Below are 23,721 nucleotides of genomic sequence, written 5' to 3' on the forward strand. Positions count from 1 at the left end.
CTGGAAGCTCCTAGAAGGCAGAAATCACGTGTCTCCATTTATTCACCATCAGCCAGTGCCTGGCGCCCAGGAGGCACTTCAGTTATTTTTTTTAATGAATGGGGCATCTCATACACTTAAGCGTGTTTTAACAGAAGATAAAGATTCTGGATCCCGGAAATTTATTTGTTAAAACCCATTTCTTGTGAAGTCAGGGAACTCCCTGAGAACCAAGCAGAGGGGATCAAGATGTGTTTCTAGGGGCGCCTGGGTGGCTTAGTCGGTTAAGCGTCTGACTTCGGCTCAGGTCATGGTCTCACCGTTTGTGAGTTCGAGCCCCGCATTAGGCCCTGTGCTGACAGCTCAGAGCCTGGAACCTGCTTCCGATTCTGTGTCTCCCTCTGTCTCTGCCCTGCCCCCATCCACGCTCTCTCTGTGTCTCTTAAAAAAAAAAAAAATGAATAAACGTTAAGAAAAAAATGTTTTAGAAAACTTACCAAAAAAAAGATGTTTCTAGAGGCAACTCTGGGTCTGCTTGGTAGTCACCACCTTGTTGAGACCTGAGACCACTGTCCTAGAGGTCCCCACCCTGCAACTAATTAACTAAGGAGCGGGGCACGACCCTCATCCTTGGTTCCTTCATTGATGAGCCAAGGGTGCTGGAGTATGTCCAGGTTGCCCTCACCATCATCTTCTGAAAAGCATCTGATAATGAAAGTTGAGTCAGAATATCAAGTTGAAAGGTATCTTTAGAACACGGCAAGAGTTTGGTTTTTTGTTTTGTTTTTTTTTTTTTAATCAGGGTGCTGGGGGTGGGGGGGAGCTCAGGGGTTGAGCATCCAATCCTTGACTTTGGCTCAAAATCTTCCAGCACTGTCAGCACAAAGCCTGCTTGGGGTTCTCTCTCTCCCTCTCTCTGCCCCTCCCCGCCCCCAAATCAATAAACTTTTTTTCAAAAGGCTCTTTTGATAATCAGTGAGCGGGGCTTCCCTCCAGTTTATTTACATTTTTATCTTTCGGTCCAATTTGAAAAAATAGTTACCATAGGCAACCTTAGGAGTCTGCTAAGGACCGTAGGGGTCTTGGAGCATCTGTAGAGACGAGGACCGACTTCTCTGCAGTCAACTGTTTAAGAGAATGACATGACCTCGTAGACCTAACGGTGTTTCCAGGGAAGGGAAGGCGGAGGTACCCAGGCCTTTCGCCTCCTGCCGCTCCCTTGACGGGGAAACTCCCGTTCTGCCTCAGCAGGACGATTTTGCTGGCTTACAGTGACCTCTGCAGGCAGCGGGCAGTTGCACGCCTATTTCTGAGCCGAGGAGGTGGAGAGGCCAGGCCCCTTTTGCTCTCCGGGGAGGCCCCCAGAGTCCCGTCTCACCCTCTGTCTTTTTCACAGACAACAAAGCGCCAGTGCACTTGGCCCTTAAGAGTTGGAACCTCTCAGCTCCGCGTGCACGGCGCCCACCCGACTGTGCTCCGGGGCTGGAGCCGGGCGTGGTACAGCCGCGAACCTTCTGGATCCCACTGGAGAAGTCCACCTAGGGGAACTCTGGGCGGCTCCATCGCCGGGCCAAGAAATCAGCCTTCCCGAGGCCCCACCTGAGCCCCTCCCAACGCAGGGGAAGTGACAGCATGGAACTGAGCGCTGTAGATAAATCTCGGAACCAGATGGCCTCTATCACATTCCTGGACATGTGGCCTTGAGCAAATAATTGAACCTTTCTATGCTGAAGTTATCTTACCAAAAAAAAAAAAAAAATGTGGGGGAGGGTTATTAATCACCCCTAACTCAATAGATTGTTGACAAGATTCAAAGATTTGAAACGTTTATTTATGAATAAATATATATATTTATACGTACATTCGGGATAAGCTTTAACACAGCAACGGGCACCTAGTGTTGAAGGAAAATTATTTACTCTCACTTGAGGACGTCCGAGGAAGAAGAATCACTTGAAAAAACCGAAGTACGCCCATTCTTCCTGTATGAGACACAGAATCAGAAACGTCGCCGGCTGTCCCTCGTTTTGCCGAAGGACGACCCCCGCGGCTCTCCCACTGGAGGCCACTCCTCCGGCCGGGGACGGAATTTCTCCGGGCGGGCCTGGAACCTTGCACCCCCTCCCGGGGACGACGACGCCCTGGGGCTCTCAGCGCGGCCCCTCCTCCGGGGAGCCTGCCCCGCGCCCCCGCCCCGCGGCCGCACGGTCCCCTGCGCCGTCCCCTGCGCCGCCACCTGGCGGCTCGCGGAGCCGCGTCCCGGCGCGGCGGGGAGGGGGGAGGGGGCCCCCCAGGACCGGCCGTGGCAGCATCGCTGGGTCCCCCCGCCGCACCCGCCTGCACCCGCACCTGCTGCGGTCGCGGCCGAGGCGCTCCCTGCAGCCTCCCGCCTGCCGGCCGACCGCCGAGGGCGCGCGAAGGGCTGGGGTGCGCGGAGATCGCGCGCTCGCGGGCTCTGCCCCCGCGGGGAGCGGAAGCCCTCGGGCCGCCTGACTTGCAAGCGGGGTGTCCCCCTCCCCGGGGTGCGAGCGGGGCGGGGGGTGGGGGGGGCGGCGCTGCAGGTTAGAGCGGCCGTTCGGCACAGGAAGGAGGGGCGGAGGCCGGAGGTGTCTTCACGGCGCGCAGCAGCCGGGACAGATCTGATAAAGAGGAAGGAAGCCAGCGACGCGGCGGAGCCGAGCTGCCAGCTCCCCAAACTGACGCGGGTCTGCAGCTGCCGGGCGGTTTGCAGCCCGGGGAGCGACGGCAAGGGGGCCTGCGCCCCCTGCTGGTCCTTCTAGATCAGCACCCAACGGGCGCCCCGAAAGCCAGCAAGGGCAAGGCTAACGTTGCCTCCAGCACGAGGCAGTAAGCCTTCCCAGGAGAGGCAGGGCCTGTCGGGCCGGGGCCCTCGACCCTCTGCTCCTCGCCGGAGACCTGCCCCAGAGAACAGACAAGAATAGATTTGCTCCTGCTGGAGCTCTGCTGACCTGGCAACCCAATGACCTTGGCTGGCGGGACTCAGGGAGCCAAGTCTACGCTAGTAAAAGCAGGAACACTTGTACAGATTGCAGCTCACAATCCGCCTATTGGCTACGTTCCTTGGGCTCTAATTCTGGCTCTGTGACTTAATAGCTGTGTGACCTTGAGCAACTCTCTTAACTTCCCTGTGCATCCATTTCTTCATCCACAAAATGGGAATCATAGTCTCCATGTCATAGGATTGTTAGGGAGACTAAGTGAGTGTATGTAAAGTGGTTAGAATAGTTCCTGGCACATAATAGGCACATGTTTGTTAATTTTTTTTTAATTTCAGTGCAGGTTTTGTCTTATTTTGCACTTGCAAAATAAGACAGCATTCTCCTGCTGTCTTTCAATCATATCTACTTTAATTCTGCTGTGGTCAGAGCACATACTTTGGAGGATTTCTTTGAAATTCGTTGAGACTTGCTTTATAGGCCAGCATATGGTCTACTTTGCTGAAAGCAAAGTACTCGAAAAGCAAGTACTTGAAAAGAATGCGTGTTCTGCAGTTGTTGGATATAGGGTTCCAATGTCAGTCAAGTCAAGTTGGTTAACTGAGTTATTCAAATTCCTTATTGAGTGGGGTGGGAGGTTCTGTTCTTCTATCAGTTATGAGAGAGCTATGATGAAAATCTTTGATTGTGATGGTGCATTTGTCTATTTCTTCCTTTTAGCTTAGTTAACTTTTGCTGTATGTATTTAAGACTGTGTTGTTAGATGCATACAAGTTTAGGACTTTGTATCTTCCGAGTAAATAAGCCTTTCATTATAAAAGGATACCCTAAATGTCCTGTATTATAAAATGTCCTTCTTCGGCTCTAGTAATACTTTCTGCCTCAAAGCCTTTGTATGATAAATGGTTATGTCTGCTTTCTTTTGATTAATGTGTCGACAGATTGACTGTTCCACCCTTTATTTTCAACCTTTCTGTATCCTTATAGTGGGTTTCTTGTATGTGTCAAATATTGGGTTTTGACTTTGTTTTTAATCATTCAACACTCTCTGACTTTTTTTTAATGTTTATTTTTGAGAGAGAGAGAGCATTAGCAGGGGAGGGGCAGAGAGAGATGGAGACAGAGGAACACTTCCCACTTTCTGATTTTTAATGATTGTTTAGTGCACTTATATTTAATATAATTACTCATGGTATATGGTTTATAGCTAACCTTTTTCTATTTTTTCAATTTGTCTGATCCTTTATTCCTTTAGTCCTCTTGTCCTTTTGTTGGGATTCATTGGCTTTTTTAAAAATTCCTTTCCCCTTGAATCTTAGATGTTTATTCTTATAATTATCGTAATAGCTACCCTAGGCATTATAAAACTTATCTGTGGTTTTGTAGTTTTCTTAAATCAGTATTTAATGTAAGGATCCTACAAGTACTTAACTCCGCTTACTTTCCTACTACACCTCCGTCAATGTTATATATTTATAATATATAACAGCTATATACTGCACGTTATCTATTTTACTTCATTACATTTTACTTCTGTAAGCCAGTTATATGTCCCATAAAATATACTTCTGCAGAACATAGATATGTAAATGTTTACTTCCACAGAAATAAAATATACGACAGTGCGTATCTGCAAGACGTTGTTGTTAAGTAGTCAATATTCTTTTACATTTGCCTACAGATTTTACCATTTCCATTGCTTATTCCTCCTTCTGGTTCTGTGCCTCAGTCTGGGGGTCATTTGCCTTTGGGCTGAAGTACTTCTTTCAGTATCTTTGGTAACATTGGTCCGCTGTTGCCAAATTCTCTCGGCTTTTGTCTCTGTGAAAACGCCTTTTGACTTAGCTTTTGAGAATACTTTCATGAAAGTATGGAATTCTCCGTTGGTAGGGTTTCCTTTCCTTTTCTTTTCAGCAGTTTGAAGATTCCCCTTTCTTCTGGCTTCCAACATCTCTGCTGAGAAGTCAGCTATTAGTTTCATTGTGACTCCTTCAAAGGTTATGGGTCATTTCTCTCTGGCTGTCTTCAGGCTTCTCTGCCTTTGGTTTTCAGCAGTTTGACTAGTATTCTATGTTGTGGTCTCTTTGTTTTGATTCCTTATGGGGTTTGCTGAGGCTAATGAATCTGTGGGTTGATGTCAACAAGTCTGGAGAGTTCTCAGCCATTATTTCACCCAATATTGCTTCTACCCCATTCCCTGTGACTTCAATTACACCTATCTTTAGATTGTGTTCTCTCTCGTGTTCTTTCCTTGTAGATTTGTTTTTGCATTCTTTTTACTGCCTTGCTTCAGTTTTGCTTTTCTGTTGACCTACCTTTGAGCACTAATCGTGTCTTCTGCTGTGTTTATCCTATTGTTTAAACCCATAAAATAAATTCTGAATTTCAGATTTGTGTTTTTTAGCTTAAAAAAAAAAAACCATGTTATTGAAGCATAATTTATAGGCTGTAGAATTCACCCATTTTAGGTGAACAAAACTAAATGGTTTATACAAAAATTCTTTTTTTCAGGGCGCCCGGGTGGCTCAGTCGGTTAAACGTCCAACTCTCGATTTCAGCTCAGGTCATGATCTCCTTGTTTCATGGATGGGTCCAAGCCCATCGTCGGGCTCTGCGCTGGCACCACAGGGCCTGTTTGGGATTCTCGCTCTCCCTCTCTCTGCCCCTCCCTGCTCACTCACTCTTTCCCTCTCACAATAAACAAACAAAACTTATTTTCATTTTTTTTCCTTTTTCCCTTTTAAGAATACATTTTGGATGACATTTAAATTGTTCTTTTTCTTTAAATTTTTTTTAACGTTTTATTTATTTTTGAGACGGGGAGAGACAGAGCATGAACAGGGGAGGGTCAGAGAGAGGGAAACACAGAATCTGAAACAGGCTCCAGGCTCTGAGCTGTCAGCACAGAGCCCGACGCGGGGCTCGAACTCATGGACCGCGAGATCATGACCTGAGCCGAAGTCTGCGGCTTAACGTACTGAGCCACCCAGGCGCCCCTTAAATTGTTAACTTTAATTCAAACACAAAAGAAAGCCAAGTGACTAACTCTGGCAACTAAGCTGCCAAAACGCTGATTATCCAAAACTTCAGCATGGCAGAGCTGCCTCCATGCACTTTAAAAAAATTGAGATACAACTTATATACCACAAAGTCCACGCTTTTAAAGTACACAATTCAGTGTGTTTTTTTTATATTTTAGTATTCACAAAGTTGAACAACCATCGCCATCATTTAGTTTTGGAACACTTTTATCACTCAAGAAAGGAACACCAGACCTGCCAGCAGTCCCTCCCCATTGTCTCCTCCCCCAACTCCCGGCAACCCAGTAACTTGTCAGTCTCCGTAAGATTTCCCTCTTCTGGCCATTTTGCATAAATACGTGGCCTTTTGTGATTGGGCTCTTTCACTGAGCATAATGTTTTCAAGCTTCATTCATGTTGTGCCTTGTATCTGTATTTTTTTAATGGCTGCATAGTATTCCAGTACATGAACACATAGATATATAGAGATCTACAGGTTTGGGTTTGTTGTTTTTTAACCATTCATCTGATGATATCTGGGTTGTTTCCGTTTGGGGGCTATTATAACTGACATGAGCATCCATGTACAAGATGTGCAGACAGTTTTAATTTTCCTGGCTAGGAAACCTAGGAGTGAAATTGCTGGGTCATGTGGTTGCTCTATGTTTAACTTTTTGAAGAACCACCAGGCTGTTTTCCAATGCAGCTACACCATTTTATGTTCCCATCAGCAATGTATGAGAGTTGTAATTCCTCCACCTCATCGCCAACACTTAATAATTGTCTGTCTTCTTGATTATAGCCACACTAGAGGCTATTTTTTGTGGTTCTAATTTACACTTCCATAATGACTAATATTAAGCTTCTTTCGTGTGTTTATTGGCCATCTTTGCATCTTCTTTAAAGAGAGTCTATTCACATCCTTGCTCTTTTATTATTATAAGAATTCTTTATATATTGTGGACATTAGACCCTTATCTGTAATCCATATTTGGAATAGTTCCATCATCTTAAAGATCCCTTATGTTTGTTTGCAATTCCCATTCCCACCCCCAGTGCCAGGCAACCATTACGTTCCTGTGTTTTGAGTAAACCCCTCCAGCTAATGAAATTTTGTCTCCTAAATATGGTGGGATTGTGGGAGATCTCATTCTGCCTTTTGGAAGCCCTGGGCTTAGCTTTTAGCATGCCCCGGACAGCTCTGGAGTTCAGCAAGTGTCCTGTGAGAAATCCAGTCATGTATTTGGGGTACCTCAGGTTTCCAGTGTGCCCTGTAGACAAGAGCCTTGTGATTTTCATTTCCCCAGAAGAACCCCTCTGCATGGGCCAAACCCAGCCCTCAGTCCCAGGCCCAGAATCAGCAAATGCCCCCAGGGAAGAAAATTACCAGACCATCAGTTCACCTCAGAAGGGCTTCCTCCTCTGAAATTCCAATTCATTTAGTTCTTCTTGCTTCCACAGTTTTCTGATGTTTAAAAGTATTATTTTGGTGTTTTTACTAGTTGTAGTATGAATGTTGTGTTGTCGTGACCTACTATAACCTACCCATCAATTACTGTAAGCTTTTAAGTCTTTATATCTTATCAGGCAAGTCTACTAGGCTACCTTCCCTTTTCCATATATTGGCTATTTGAGGGGCATTAATTCTTCCATATGATTTTTTTAAAATCCATTTATCTAGTTTACACACACACACACACAGTTGGGATTTTGTGGGAAAATATACTGAATTTATAAATTACTTGAGACTGAATTGAAACTCAAAGACTCTTAAGCTCCCTATCCGTGAACATGGTATACCTATCCATTGAGCAGGTTTCTATTAGGTCCTTTGATAATATTTTGCACTTTTCTTCATAAAGAATTGCACATTTTGATCCTAAATAGCTTATAGTTTATCTTTTAAAACAGTTTTATTTTTTGGAATAGGTAATATATTTGCTACAAATTTCCCAAAACTCAAAAAAGTATACACTGACAATTTCCTACCAATTTTCCTGTCACCCAGGTTTTTCCAGAATTGTCACTCAGTGTTACTAGTTTATTAATTTTAATATGGTTAATATTAGTATATAGTAATTATATTTCTTCATTATTGTATCTAGTAAGCTGGCTTAATTTTCTTATTTCTAACAGGTTATTATGGATTTCCTTTATATGTATGTATCATCTGCAAAGAGCAGCCATTTGGTCACTTCTTTTCCATCCCCTGTTCTTTCTACTGATTTTACTGCACTGGCTAGAATGTTTCTAATAAAATAGCTGTAGAAAGTAGCTGGATAATAGCCATGATAAAAGGCAACCTTTGTATGAAATTTGCTATAGGTTCTTAGATGGTTTCACCAGGTTAAACATTTTTTTTTTGCCGCTGGTCCTATTTTGCTAAGAATGAGAATTATGAAAGTTCTTATCAAATTATTTTATCCACCTACTGAGAGGACTGTATTTTTCCCCCTTTAATCTATTAAATGTGCCGAATCACCCACTCATGGAAAAAAGTAGTCTCAAGTAAAACACTTTTACCCCAGGTTACTATTTATTTTCATGAGGGGGGGAAAAAAGAACCTTTTATGATAGTGAAAATATACTTTATTTTTTTAATACAATAGCTGCCAGCAATATACTGGTTCTAGAGAGAAAAGAAAATACAAGCATTCTATAATAAGCTTTCATTTACCTTTTCAAGTAATTCTAAAGAAAATATTCCAATTCTGTTCAACATTATGACTTGGGGAGTTGAAATTTTTTCCATGATAAAAATATAATTTTGACGGCTCCAATCTTGATCATTTGTAAAGGATGGAATAAAAAAAAAGCCCATACAGTGTATCAATAATGAATACTTCCCTCTCAGAATCAAATACTGACTATAACCAGTATAAGAAAATGGTCAATCAATAAACTTGATGAAATGTGTATCAAAATGTTCATGAAAAAATACATTGCTATTTCTTCCCATTTTTTTACCTTGCAGATATTTTCTAAATGGAGATTTTAAATGTACAGAAATAAAAGCTATCTACATAACTCTGGAGAGATTCAAAACTCAACAGAAGTTAAAATGCCTAAACTCTAGAGTTGATCAACTTAGTGTAAGAATGTCAGAAGTCTCTTAATTGCATACAGATTGCTCAAGAATTTAAACATAAATTGTGTAAGCTGAGTTACCAAGAAATCAAATCTTATATGATTTTCATCACAAAAGCCAACAATCCTAATAAAAGATAGAAGGCTAGAGAATATCTGCATCTACATTAAAAAAAAAAAAAGGAAGTTATATCTGCTGAAATAAAGAGCTTTCCAACTGTTAAACACAAAAATGTCTCAGAATTCCTTGGAAAACAGAGTTTCCATTCAGAATCTAATCTTGTTGAAGGGGAAGGTAAGGGGTTTAAATGAAGGGGGAAATGATTCAGTAGTTGTAGAAATAAATATCAGATGATCCACATTATGTCAAATCATACACTAATTGCCATGAAAACTTTTATGTCCTAATATCTCCCAATATCTTAAGCTATGACCTTTCCACAAGTACAAAACGGGATTTAAAAAAATGTTCTAGGATTATTCTCTTTACTAGCTTTTTGTCCATTTGCCAATCTCAATTTTATCTATCTTCCCTGATAAAGTAGTAAGGTCTTTCTACATCAAAATCAGAAGAGAGAAACCTGCCTTCCTTAGGTATCCAGAGGGATAGCCAAGTATAATCATGGGATAAATTTTTAAAAGACACTGAAGAGAATAAATATCGAAAGTGGAAATACTTCACAACTGAATTTCATAATGTGTTTTCCATCGCTCTACTTTGAGGAATGTGCCTCTGTCCTCATTACCCTCTCCTCTGCACCGAGGCCACCATTCACTTGGAAGAACAGACCCCCTTCTCTTGAATCTTTTTCATACTTCAGGCTACGAGGCCCAGCTCAGTATCACCTGAATGCCAACTTACCACTTAGAAAGTAGGTGAGAATTGTCAATGTGCTTCCCGGTGCAGATGTGACATTTTCACCCACTGAGGCTATAGAACCTCTCAATGATAACCTGAGTGCTCTTCTTGGAACCAGGTAAGTCATCATCCAGTATTTAATTATAAAAAGGTGGGTGCCCAAACTTTCGATCACCAATAAGGAGTTCTAAGAAAGGTAAGGCAAAGAAACTTCCCTGAGCCGAACGGAGACAATATGGAGCTCATCCTTCTATACCAAGCAATTACTGATAAAAATGCAGTACATTTATAAAAATCAGGCTGCTTCCATAACACCAGTGCTTACTGAATGTTACCACATCAAAGTGGGGGGAAACACCGCCACTTTAAAGCAATAATATACTTGAATTTCCAAAAACAGCCTCTGAGAAATAGCACTTCTTAAACAAGTTATGTATAAAAAATTACCAAAAGTGTATTCGAGTCACAGCCATGGTCTCTGGAGCAGTATTTATAAAGTACGTTTTTAAAAAATGAATAAATACATAGCAGACTTTTTGTTTTATTTTTGCCAAGTTCATCCTCCCCTGTCAGAGCACAGACCATCCCTCGTTTAGGACTTCAATCTAAAAAACAAGCATGCAGAGTGCTATCCCTCAGTGCGGCTTTAGAAAAATTTAATTGAAAGGCATACAATGACTGAGATTAGGCAAAACTCGGTAAATGCGTTCTCACCATCACAACTACAATTTAGTCCCAAAGGAGCGAACCATCCTCCAACCCAAAGTTTAACAGTAAACGGGAGTGGAATGGGAAAGCTCGTAACGTGTGTTTTATCTTGTTTTTAATATAGGGTGGAAAGTGCATTGTTTAGATGATCCACATTAATTAAATATGTTTTAGAAACAAAATTCTACTTGCCATTTTGACAAACCCACCCGACATTCCTTCGGTTAATATCTGTGAGGGTTAATCGTTACAAATCGTTGTACTGCGACAGCAAAATCAACTAAAGATCAGTTTATGTAGTGTTGCTCAAAAGATCTACAGACAGCAAGGTCTATGCTTACCTAAAAAAGAGCTTTTTAAATAAAGGAGGAAAGCAATATGGTTCCAAATGAATGGCACTGGGCAAAATACATACCCCCAAAAAAAAGAAAAAAAAAAAATCACACACACACAAAAAAAAAAATCACAAAAAAAAAAAAAAAACACAAAAAAAACCCACCACACATTTAGACAGAAGAGCAGGTGCCCACTGGTTTTTCTCATATGGACTTGAGGAAGACCTTGAGAATTATCATCTCTCTCTCTCTCTAAACTTTTAGCTTCTACATAGTGTCAGATGTTACAACTGGTTTGAGGGATAAATGCTTTCGGGCAAAAGTAAAAACCCACGTACAAAAGTGAAACGGCAAAGTTTGTAGTGACTTTCTGTGGAAGGCTCTCTTCACTGGTGGGAGCACACCCGGGACAGATTATCCCAAAACTGACGGATACGGCGGTGTTCTGATATGGTGGCGATCCCTTCATATACGAAATACTCTAAAATTCCAAACATACATAAATATTCCTTGTACCACGCATTGTGCACCAGCTGGGGGCTGACTGAGGAGGTCACGGTTACTATGTTCACACATCAACACTCAAAGTCCCGCCGTCTACACAAAGTGAACAGACACAACAGTGAGGATTCCGGAAGGATGGCAAACGACCTCTAAAGTGAAAAGAGCGTGATGGAGTGTCCCCAAATGGGGGGCAGGGGAAGGGGTAGGGGCAGGAAGGGGAGGCAGGGTGAAGAATTTTAACATAATACTGCTTAGGAGTGTGTACTTAAAGACAGCTACTATACCTGGTCTATCCTTGATCCTAATCCTGAATAACTGCATGTTCGTGCAAAATAAGATTTCTACTTTATAGGAACAGGAGCAGTCTGTTAGGAAAAGCATGTTCTTAGGGGAAGACGTGAAGTCATCTCTCTCATAAGTGATAGTTTACTTGGTGAGTCTTTTGGCTACGTCGCTATATGCTATTTCAACCTCCTTGTCACTGGGACAGGTATTGGTAAACTCATCCCTGCTGTAAGCGTTAGTTAGGTATCTCCAGATGCCAGCCATCCCTTTTGGAATATCAAAGTTGCGATATTTTTTGGCCACCACCTGAAAACACAAAGAGATCGAAAGTGAACATTTATTTTCCATGACTTGTACACCAGACATATCTCCAGTTTGGGGACAAACTAATTCCAACAATCTCTGAGAACTGCTTCTATTGGAGAAGAGGTCACCTTCGTCCTAACTAGAGTTTTAAATAATGACAGGACTGCACACGACATCAGAACTTCAGCAGTGTCACAGTGACCGTAAACGCCTGCTCTGGGGATCCAGGGAGGAGACAGCCAAGTGGCATTGCTCGACAAATACCTTAAAGCGCACATGCTATTTTAGATGTCCATTTTCCTTGGTCTTGACCTTTACTGCACAACTAGTGCTTACTCCTATTCTAGTTAGCACAATGTCTTACACAAGAAATGCTCAGTAAATATTTTTTGCCTTGTACCAGATGATCACAGAACAGAATTTGACAATGTAAGTTTGTGTAGCAAACTCCAATTCCAAGTTACCTGCTACCTTTTTTTAATTTTTATGCAGTCATAGGAAAAAATATTCTTCTTTCTCATATGCCTCAATTTTAAGACATAATTTTCCATTTAATTAACTCTAAGGCATTTCAACCGTTGCCTAAATAGCATTAATTTCTACTGTCCGGGGGTTCCTGGTCATATACAGAAGATCGAGGAAATTTCACACACAAAGAAAGCGCTATCTCAATAAACAGAGAAGAGCCCCCTAACTGCAAAGTGACACCACATCCCACAGACCTACCTTGACAATGTGCAGTTTGGGAAGCAGGTTGCAGTCAGCTAATGTCATTTCATTGCCATCCAGAAATTTACGTGTAGAAAACTTAATGTCCTCCATACTGTTCTCATCAATTTCATCAGGGAGGGGAGAATTCAGATATTCATCCAGTTTCTGCAGGGTTTTCAAGAGACCCCTCTCCAATGCTGAAAGAAAGATGGGGATACTGTAAGAAGGAAAACCACCAGAGCCCCAAAATAGAAGCGTTACTCTTCCAGCCCGTAACTACTTTATCAAATGCTTACTTACGCTGACACGAAGCACTGTCGAACTAGACAGACAAGGTTCCTGCTCTCCTGGAGCTTATTTACATGGGGCCAGTATGAGACAGACAAATACATTTGTTCAGATAAATACAGAAACAAGTGGGACAGTTTCAGAAACCGGAATCCGTAAAACTTAATAACTAAGCGCCCCACTTACAAACACACTGTGGCCCAACACAGTTGAGGTTTAAACCAGAAAAGTGAGTGAGAAAAGACAAAACGTATTAATTCAAATCTAGGGAATAAAATCTTGCCACGACAGAGATTCTTGCCCTGAATTTTAACGCCTGCTTCCCCAGGAATATTTGGATTTATCACCAAGAAACGTGTTAAGAAACTCCAATACAGACAATCCAAGCAGAAAACCCGAAGTTTCTGCACTGTCATGTAACACACAAGAAGCCAAGAATAGCACATTTTATAATAACATGGGAAACACAGAGGTCAGATTAGTGAGTTCAATTTATAATACTGAATCAGGGGGCTCTTCAGCCAAGCAGATTAAGATGCTATGATTGTTATAATTCAGAAATTAAGCGAGACAGAGCCACCCCTGTATACCTGATCAAGGTTAAGGACCTTCAGCAGAGGGGGTGGGAATGTCATTGGAGAGGACTGTGGAATAACACAGACAGGTCTCCTATTATCCCTTCTTATCCTCTGCCTTCCCAATCTACCTTCACCGCCCCACCCCCCAACACCCTGAATGGACGAGCTCAGACTGATGACTACAGTGCTTGGCCATAAAAGAAAGTTAAATACCCTGAGGTGACAATCAATACGGTTGTATAAGTTTGAATAAACTTGGTTCCATTAGAGAAAAAGACAAAGTTTTCATATGCTACATATTAGGTATTTCACCAGCAACATAAGTATGTCCTAACCCAAAACGTCTTCTTCCACATTAGTCCCACCCACTCATCCCTTGGTCCCTTCCTAGCAGTCCAGATAAAAGATGGCAGTCTTAGCTGGATAAAAGGGGCTGTAGACATACAAAGGAATAAATGGATTTTAGAGGTACTTAGGAGATAAAAACCAACAGAGCTTGGAAACAAAACTGTACATCGAGAAAGGACAGACGGGTGCCTGAGAGGTTCAGTCGGTTAAGCATCCAACTTCGGCTCAGGTCATGATTTCGCAGTCAGTGGGTTCGGGCCCCATGTCGAGCTCTGTGCAGAGAGCTCGGAGCCTGGAGCCTGCTTCATGTTCTGTCAGCCTGATGCGGGGCTCAAACTCAGGGACCATGACATCATGCCCTGAGCTGAACTCACGGACCGTGACATTATGAGCTGAGCCGAAATCGGACGCTTAACCAACTGAGCCACCCAGGCGCCCAACACTTAAAAAAAACTTTTAATAAATAAATAAATAAACATTTTTTTTAAATTACTTTATTTTATTTTTTAACGTTTTATTTATTTTTGAGACAGGGAGAGACAGAGCATGAACAGGGGAGGGTCAGAGAGAGGGAGACACAGAATCTGAAACAGGCTCCAGGCTCTGAGCTGTCAGCACAGAGCCCGACGCGGGGCTCGAACTCACAGACCGCGAGATCATGACCTGAGCCAAAGTCGGATGCTCAACTGACTGAGCCACCCAGGCGCCCCAAAGTTACTTTAAAGTCAGTATCTGACAACTGTATACCTTGTAGTTTTTAATATGGTTTTTTTTTTCCACTCTACCTGAAACGTTTTCTTTTTTAATATATAATTTATCACTAAGTTAGCTAACATACAGCGTATAGATACAGTATGCTCTTGGCTTCGGGAGTAGATTCCCAGGATTCATCACTTACATACACACTCAGTGTTCATCCCAACAAGTGCCTTCTTCAGTGCCCATCACCCATTTTTTTAATATGCTTTTAAAAAATATGTATTAGTGATGCTCAGTATTTTAACATGAGCATTGTTAGATTTTTTAGAACTGTTAAATTTTTTAATTCGGGGCTGGTTTATATTAAACTAATAGTCTACTAAATCCTGAACTCCTTCCTTCTAATTCTTGTTATTCAATTAATACGTTATTCTTGTTTCCCCAACCACACTATTTTCTCTTTGAAGGTGAAGTCCGTGTCTTATGCTTCTGTATATCGTCTAAAATTTATGGCACTCTAGTCAAGCACAAATTAAATGCCTGTTCAACATCTGCCCCAGACTGAGAAAGGCTAACAACGAAGTATAAAAGTTTAGAGTTTCTTAAATGTCTGGAGAGGGTTCAAAAGGAAATCATGTGAAAATGTAGAATAGATACTTTTAAAGTCAGACAAGTGGAGATATTTGTATCTATTACATCTTTGTGGGAAGCTGAAAACAGAGGGAGGAACTGCGTATTGCTAGGAACATTAGAGCCATTTTAAAATGTAAAGAAGAAACGGTAAAAATTTTTTACTTAGGTAAATATCAAATTGGAATGTATGTATGTCAAATGATAGGGGACAAGCTCCAGAACAAAGAACTACCTATTTTATTAATAAAAGATCACTCCAGCCATAGCCGGAATGAAGTTAGTGTATTTCTTAGAGCAAACAGTTAAGCAGGAGGGCACTAGAACCCAGTAAAATAAAGTTGAGGAGTTAGCAGAACTCAATTGCAACCATGGAAGTGACAAGGTAAATTAAGCCATTTAAAAATAGGTCAAAAATACAAAGGCAATTAATATAACTTTTTGATTACATCCAAGTTATCACCATGCACACAGTCATCTGAAATGTCAAATTTATAAATTAACAAGAGAATGAAATGTGAGAAATAGGCGGGTTATAACGTGAGGAGTCCAGGGCTTGATGGAAAAGTTTTCACGGTTATACTTAAAAGGGCTGGGGACGGGCCAGCAGAATCTCAGGACGGTAAAAAATAAAAATAAAAATAAAAAACAAAGATTCAATATGCTTCCTATCAAAATCAATGAATACAGAATAAATACACATTAGATACAATGACTTGTTCTTTGATGGGTTTATAGTGAACAGAGTCACCGCCTCTATGGAGGAGAATACTGCCTGAATTCAAACACTGAAACAATGTCTCCAATGGCACTTGAGGGGAATGACAAGTCTGGGCAAGTCTATGATCTCCAAGCTACTCTAAATTCATCCTTTTCCTGAACTGGTTTTCAAATGTATCCAACAGAAAAATAAAATATCCTAAATCTACAATATTTGGAACATAATGCTTATCGTCCCAGAGATAATAAGGCACAGACTACACGTAAGAACCTAGCCAAACATTACAATTACTATTCTTTCCATCCTTTTGGACTTAGTAAAGCATCCACAATGAAGTTGAACTGCTGGACCTCATTAGAATGTGATTATTCATTAAGAATCTCAGAAAAAAGGGTATAGTAATGAAAACAAAGAATGCTGAATTACTTCGATTCAATTTTTTATGAAACAACACAAGGAAGCCCAACAAAACAAAGAAAAACAGAGGTGCCGAGAGGTACTACAGAGCATCATTCAATAAATATAATGAAATTTTGAAGACAAACCACAAAGGAATCTAAAGTTAAGAGAAAGAAAACGTCAACATTAACCACTAGAAGGCAATAGCAAGCCATGAGAAAGTAGCTCTTGTCTTAGCACTGTTACTCTCTGATACCCCTGCTGTGGTAATGCTGATATCTCTACGAAGGTATTTCAAAAGCTCTCCAAAAAAAATTAGTACTTAATTACAATAGAGGCCATACAATTAGTTTTAAATTAATTCTGAAAATCGAAACACCCTTTCTTGCCTATGAAAATATAGCAAAAGTAGGGGCGCCTGGGTGGCGCAGTCGGTTGAGCGTCCGACTTCAGCCAGGTCACGATCTCGCGGTCCGTGAGTTCGAGCCCCGCGTCGGGCTCTGGGCTGATGGCTCGGAGCCTGGAGCCTATTTCCGATTCTGTGTCTCCCTCTCTCTCTGCCCCTCGCCCATTCATGCTCTGTCTCTCTCTGTCCCAAAAATAAATAAACGTTGAAAAAAAAAATTTAAAAAAAATAAAAAAAAAAAAGAAAATATAGCAAAAGTTTTCACGCACACACACACACACACACACACGCCAGGGTCAGAAGTGTGGGGAAATGAATACTCTCACATTAGTGAGAATATAAACTAGTGCGGACTTTTGAGGAACAAAACCTTCTGACCTATTTAGAATGTAGCACAAGGACACTGTGACTGGCATCACTGTTTGTCATAATAAAAAACAAAACAAAAAACTTGAGACAATCTATATGACTATCAACAGGGAAATAATTAAATAAAAATCCTTATCATGGAACACATTAAGCAACATTTCTAAAAACTGAGGTAGATCTATGATCTCCAAGCTACTCTAGGTTCATCCTTTTCTTGAACTGGTTTTCAAATGTATCCAACAGAAAAATAAAATATCCTAAATTTACAACATTTGAAACATAACGCTTGTTATGTTTTTTGATATGGGAAGGAAGACTTCTACAACATAATATGTGAAAAAGACAATAGCAGAATGTAAAACACACATAAATACACACTCATATACAATGTTTGCAAAATTACATAGAAAAAAGGATGAATACTAACTGTTGGGGAAGAATTTATATAAGGTTATTAAGAAGGACACTGAAATTCCATTAAATTTATTTCTAAACTATTGTAACTTTTTTAGTAAGCATACATTACTCAATCACTGTATAATTTGAATGAGTAAATGCAAGGCAGGAAGCATGAAATGTAACACGATCATGCTAATTTCAATAAAGGGTAATCTTACACAAACAATTTTTAAAGGCCAAGTAGAAAATAGGGAGTGGTAATGAGTATTTAAAGATGATTAGATCTACAATTCGGTTACATAGTTACAATGGTAAAGAACCACCCTCTGATTCCAAACACTTCTGGGGGGGGGGGGGGTGCACAGCCAAGGAAGAGGGGAGGAAAGATGAATTTTGAATAAAAAGGAACTAATTAGAACTTACAGAGATCCCTTGCCTCCATTTAAAAATAGGAATTTGGACACTATGAAATATGCCTCAGAACATATAATGGTGGGTTTCATCACTGCCAATTCATTGAGCTCTTAAGAATATTATAAATATCAGGGTGCCTGGGTGGCTCAGTCAGTTAAGCGGCTCTTGATTTCGGCTCGGGTCACGATCTCACAGTTAGTGAGATCAAGCCCTGCGTCAGGCTCTGCAGTGACAGTTCCAAGCCTGCTTGGGATTCTCTCTCTCCCTCTCTCAAAATAAACAAACATTTTTTAAAATAAGACTATTGTCTAAAGTACCAACACCCTAATAAATTACCTATTAAATAGTTACATTTGGGAACTTAATAATTTATATAAATTAATGAAATCCCAGAACTGAAGGAAAAAAAAGTAGATCTGCACAAGTCCTACCTAATTCATTCCCATGACAGGAATGACTATTAACTTCTTTTAATGCTTCAAAAGATTACACAAATCTTCTCCCAATCAACTTGGACATGTTACCAAAAGAATTAACCTTTCTCTCCCTTCCTTCCTTCCTTCTTCCTTGCTCCCTTCCTCCCTCTCTCCATACCTACCATATTTCCCTTTATTGTATTCTTTAAACCCTATTTGTTTATTTTCTACCCAATCTAAGTGCTGACCCTTCTCGTTCACTGGCCCAATACTGCAGTATCTAGACATCTAATCCCTCACTTAGAATTAGGTCTTAAAAGGTCTTAAAACTGTTCAAACATACGGAGTTTTGTAAAATACTTAATAGGCTGGTAAAACTAATCAAAACCTTGCCTACCCCGATTTACTGTGTAAAAATGACAAATTCATCTCCACGTAAGCAGTTTATAGTTTGGGGGAAGAAGGAGAAGCACTAATTTCTTAGGCTTATTTAAGGCATTTTATTGCACTAAACAGACAGATAAGACATCTGAAACGTGTATATATATACACACACACACACACATATATACATATACTCAGTAAGCTCCATAGTAATTTGAAATACTGTTTTCTAAAGTCCCAGGGCAGTGACAGGCCCTATGGGGGAAGGTTGCTTGGCAACTGGAATTCTTATTTACCAATAGGTAATTTAATATAAAGCCTTCTAAGTTATTCACTGTCTGATCCATTATGTTGTTTGTTTTTAGTGGTTACAATTCTAAGGACAGTAAGCGTAGGTGGCTACTTAAGACAGTAACAAATTGATAGGAAAAAATAGAATACAAAGTTATACTTAAGTGAGTCACTTTCTCCCCTGTTCTCTCCCCTCCATCCCATCCCCCAAAGCAATTGTTTGGCGTGCGCGTGAGTGTGCGTGTGTGTGTGTGTGTGTGTGTGTGTGTTTAAGCAAATATATTTTTTCCCCTTTCCTCCCCACCAAGTGTCAAAAGAAATTCAACCACCCTCCAGTTTCCAAAGGCTACGTGGAGAAATAAAAACATTATGAATTTAACTCTGAGAGTTCAAAGAAATGTGGGCAAGAGCATCTGGATATAAAAGGGCAGTTTCACGGAAAGAGTCACCTGGATAAAGGAAGGGGACAACAGAAGATACTGTGTGTGGACAGGAGGGGCTCCAATGTAACTGTTTACTTAGTATCTAAAAGGCTTAGACTGAAACATCCATCAGAAAAAAAGCCAGTTACTTAGGAAAAGTGCTCCCAAACCCAAGGCAATTACTGGAACACATTTAATAGCTACAAGCCAGGGCTGGACACTAAGACTGTTCCCTCCCTCCCTTTGTAGGAAAACATCGCATGCAGTGAATATTATCCCAGAAACCATTGAAATTCAATACTAAATTATAAACTGCTGCAATTTTAAAATTTAATAATAATAATTTTTAAAAAAGCCTGAATAGCTTGGAACTCTGCCTACTGAAATAACATCAGAAAATCAGCAAGTGTTTCAACTTTTTAAAAGATGTTTATTCTTGCTTAACCAGCACTGTTATTTCCCCCCTTTGGTGTTCTTGTTCATTTGTAGCCATAAACTTCTACCCAAAAGAACCACACCCAGGCTACCAAACTGTCTAAAACCATGATGGATTCAAGTGTCTTTAGGAGCTGGCGTTTTGGGTATTGTGATTACTTTTAATTAATAAACACTAACGTTCTCTCCACAGAGTTTTATCCAGAGAGAACGATGCTGGATGCTTTGATGCCTCTCAAAGAGAAGAAAAAGAAAAATTACTGAATGGTGTAGTTAAGACAAGGTTCATTAAATGGGCCCTCTTTCAAAAAGACTTCCCTTCACCATATATAGTTTCGGTAAATGAAATAAGATAATGTCCTTCAATAAATAAAAGAAGGAATTTGGGGGCGCCTGGGTGACTCAGTCGGTTAAGCGTCTGACTTCGGCTCAGGTCATGATCTCACGGTCCCATGAATTCGAGCCCCGCGTCGGGCTCTGTGCTGACAGCTCAGAGCCTGGAGCCTGTTTCAGATTCTGTGTCTCCCTCTCTCTCTGACCCTCCCCTGTTCATGCTCTGTCTCTCTCTATCTCAAAAATAAATAAACGTTAAAAAAATAAAAATAAAAATAAGTAATAATAAAAGAAGGAATTTATATCTGTACTACCCTAAACAATACTCACCATGAAAATGACTTAAAACTAAAATTCCATTTCAGGATGCAAGAAATTAGGAATTATACTCCCCAGTATAAATGCCCTCTTAAGAGTCCCTCCCAAAATTGCTCTTTAAGGATAATTATCATAGAGGCGCCTGGCTGGCTCAGTGGCAACAGCACATAACTCTTGATCTCAGGGTCATGAGTTCAAGCCCCATGCTGGGTATGGAGCCTACTTAAAAAATTTTTTAAAGTAAAAATAAAAAAAAATTTAAAAAGGACAAGTATCACCAAAATCCATCCAGGCTGACTTTAGGCTGCCAGCACCCAAGAATAAACAAAAGATTTAGTAATAATTTAAATGAAGTTAAATCAGTCTATTCCAAACCACCACAACCACAGAATCCATGGTTTCTGATGCACCATTAAGTCTTTGCATAGTTCCCCTTCATGGTAACTTCTCAGAAGACTGCGAAAACAATTTGTTCAATAAACATTTTATCACACATCCACTATATGGCAGGCACTGTACCACTAGCCCCAGACAGGAAAACAACAACCTCTAATCAACTTGGAAAGCTAGTTTTTAATACTTAATGGGACTATCTGGACTCCAAAGTAACCATTTATAATCACCGTATAACGGGATTTTTTGGATTTATTCGAGGGGGTTTTTTGGTTTGTTTATCTGCAGTGGTAATCCAATCGTCTATGGGGTTTTTTTGTTTTGTTTTGTTTTTTTACCTTCATTAGCCTCTGGCCTTGAATTCTTGATATATGCAGAGAATTTGGCAAAGATGTCCATTCCAGCAGTATTTGATTCTGGGTGTTTTGGTGAAAGCTTCAAGTACCTGGCGGGAAAAGGTGATAAAGGATTAGAAAGATCCTCCAGAGATCTGTTAGCGCTGAGTTCTCTCAATCCACAAACCATCGTGCTAGCAGTTACTAGACATCTTCTAACAGTTATGACTCTAAGAAATGCCATCATCTGTTTTCTATGGTATTTTTAAGATGTGTTTTTTCCTTAGGAAACAAAGCTCTGCACAGTGTTTTTGTTCGCATATTAATATTCTTGGCAAGCAAAGGGCATCCGCGCTCACTTCCATTTTATAAATTAGAACGCTGGGGAAACAGTCTGCTTGCTCGGAGGTGGGTGCCAAGCCAATGAGGGTCTTAGAAAGAGAGCTCCAGAGCAGCACTGTCCAAAAGAACTTTCTGTAATGAAGGAAGTATTCTATATCTGAACTTCCCAGTAGGGTGGCCCCTAGTGATGTGTGGCTGGCTATCTGGACAGGAATTTCAAGAAACCAGTGTTACGTCAAGTTAAAAAGTCCCCTCCTCCGCTTGCGCCAGCCACATTTTAACTACGGAGCTTTCTCAAAACAGAGATGCCAACCAGATTCTTGGTGTGTGCCCTGCCCTGAACCACCCCATGCAGCAGTGCCAGAGAATCCCGACAGCGGGAAAGATCAGGCATTTTGGTAAGACAAAAACAGCAGGAAGTGGACCACTCACTTCAATCCCACGCTCGGGATTTTCCAAAACCTTCCCTGTATTAGACATTGTAAGGGTGGCACTGGGCAACAGGAAGAGAAGTTGCCCGTAATTTTGCTAACAAGTGTTCTGTTGTGTTGTTACAAAGTTGGTCTACTTTGACATGACACATAGCTTTAAACACACACACACACACAGATGTGTATTTTGCATATTTAAATCCCAAACACACATACTCAGTATCTATTTCTTGCTCAAATTGGAAAATACATGTGAAAAGGCTCAGCTCCTCCCTCTTCCCTTGGGCGGAGTCGCACGCACTCAGGGAGTTGGTGGCCACAGGAATTCAGACCATCAGCACCCCAGTAGGAAGACAGATTCATCTCAAACGCCCTGCCAAATTTCCCTGGAAAGTGGGCCTGGGGGAGTAAGACTTTGGAAAAAATCTGACATGAAACTGCAAACTTTGATTTCCTCAGATATTGTAGGATGCGGTCTTTCCACTTCTTTAAAATTAAAAATGAAGGTGAGGTATTTTTAGGTAGAAATTTAATTTACTTGCAAGCTATAGTTTCTGGTTAGCTTTTATATTCATATTTTCTTACATCTGCGATTCTGAAATCAAGGACAGGTACATCTAAAAACCTGGACAAAAAAAAAAAATTAAAAAAAAATAAATAAATAAAAACCTGGACAGAGGACTACATGGGTAAGGAGATTATAAAGTATCTACTGAATACTCATAGGCTCCATTTGTCTTTCATTTTACTAACTCAATTGTGAAGCTTAAAGATTTCTCTTATAAACAGAAATATTTACAGGATTCTTCAATGAACGATGAATTTCATACAGTATAATGTATACTACATTAATAATATATAATTTTTTTTTTCCTCTCTTAACTATAGAAAACCTTACCCTCTCTTTCTCTCTCTCTTTTTTTGCCCCCGGCTTTGGGCTGAAAGAGTTAATTCCAGGTTCACCTCCCTGAAGTCCCCTCGAGTATAAAAACAACAGCCTCCGGTTTAAATGTTTTTACTGCCTGTAATACAGTAACTTCATTGATTCATTCCAAACAAAAAATAGCGCAAGGAACCTACATGCCTCTTCAATACATCTATGTTTTCCTCTAGCCAAGTTTCCATAATTATTCTTCTTTTCCCCACCCAATATTTAGCTGTACCTACTTTTTCTAATAAAGTTCACTTCCTAATTCTCAAAATAAGAGGCGTGAAGGTAGGCTTAAATTGTAGATCATTTATATATTCATTACTCACATATATTCATTTATTCTAATTATTATGGGCCTGCACTGTCAGGCATTATTCTAGGTGTAGGGGATATAATGATGAGCACACAGAGGCATATTTACTAAAGACCTATTTTAAAATTTTTTTTTTTTCAACGTTTATTTTTTTGGGGACAGAGAGAGACAGAGCATGAACGGGGGAGGGGCAGAGAGAGAGGGAGACACAGAATCTGAAACAGGCTCCAGGCTCTGAGCCATCAGCCCAGGGCCCGACGCGGGGCTCGAACTCACGGACCGCGAGATCGTGACCTGGCTGAAGTCGGACGCTTAACCGACTGCGCCACCCAGGCGCCCCTAAAGACCTATTTTAATGAACAGGGAAGAATGAAG

General features: G+C 40.7%; 1 protein-coding gene across 1 annotated transcript in view; it reads right to left on the bottom strand.

The window, feature by feature from the left end:
- Positions 1 to 8,527: 8,527 nt before the first annotated feature.
- The window catches only part of CLIC4 (chloride intracellular channel 4), a 67,009-nt gene continuing 51,815 nt past the window's right edge, over positions 8,528 to 23,721 (bottom strand). Inside the window, exons 4-6 of the mRNA XM_047083273.1 lie at positions 21,333 to 21,439; positions 12,767 to 12,948; positions 8,528 to 12,040 (exon numbers count right to left, since the gene is read on the bottom strand). Of these exons, the coding sequence (XP_046939229.1) occupies positions 11,876 to 12,040; positions 12,767 to 12,948; positions 21,333 to 21,439 (454 nt within the window). The 3' untranslated portion in view covers positions 8,528 to 11,875. The remainder of the gene's footprint in view (positions 12,041 to 12,766; positions 12,949 to 21,332; positions 21,440 to 23,721) is intronic.

This window comes from Lynx rufus, unplaced genomic scaffold (assembly GCF_022079265.1).
Source record: "Lynx rufus isolate CCGP_SWC_20201006 ecotype Redwood Valley unplaced genomic scaffold, mLynRuf1.p SCAF_2, whole genome shotgun sequence".
NCBI classification, from domain to species: Eukaryota; Metazoa; Chordata; class Mammalia; order Carnivora; family Felidae; genus Lynx; species Lynx rufus.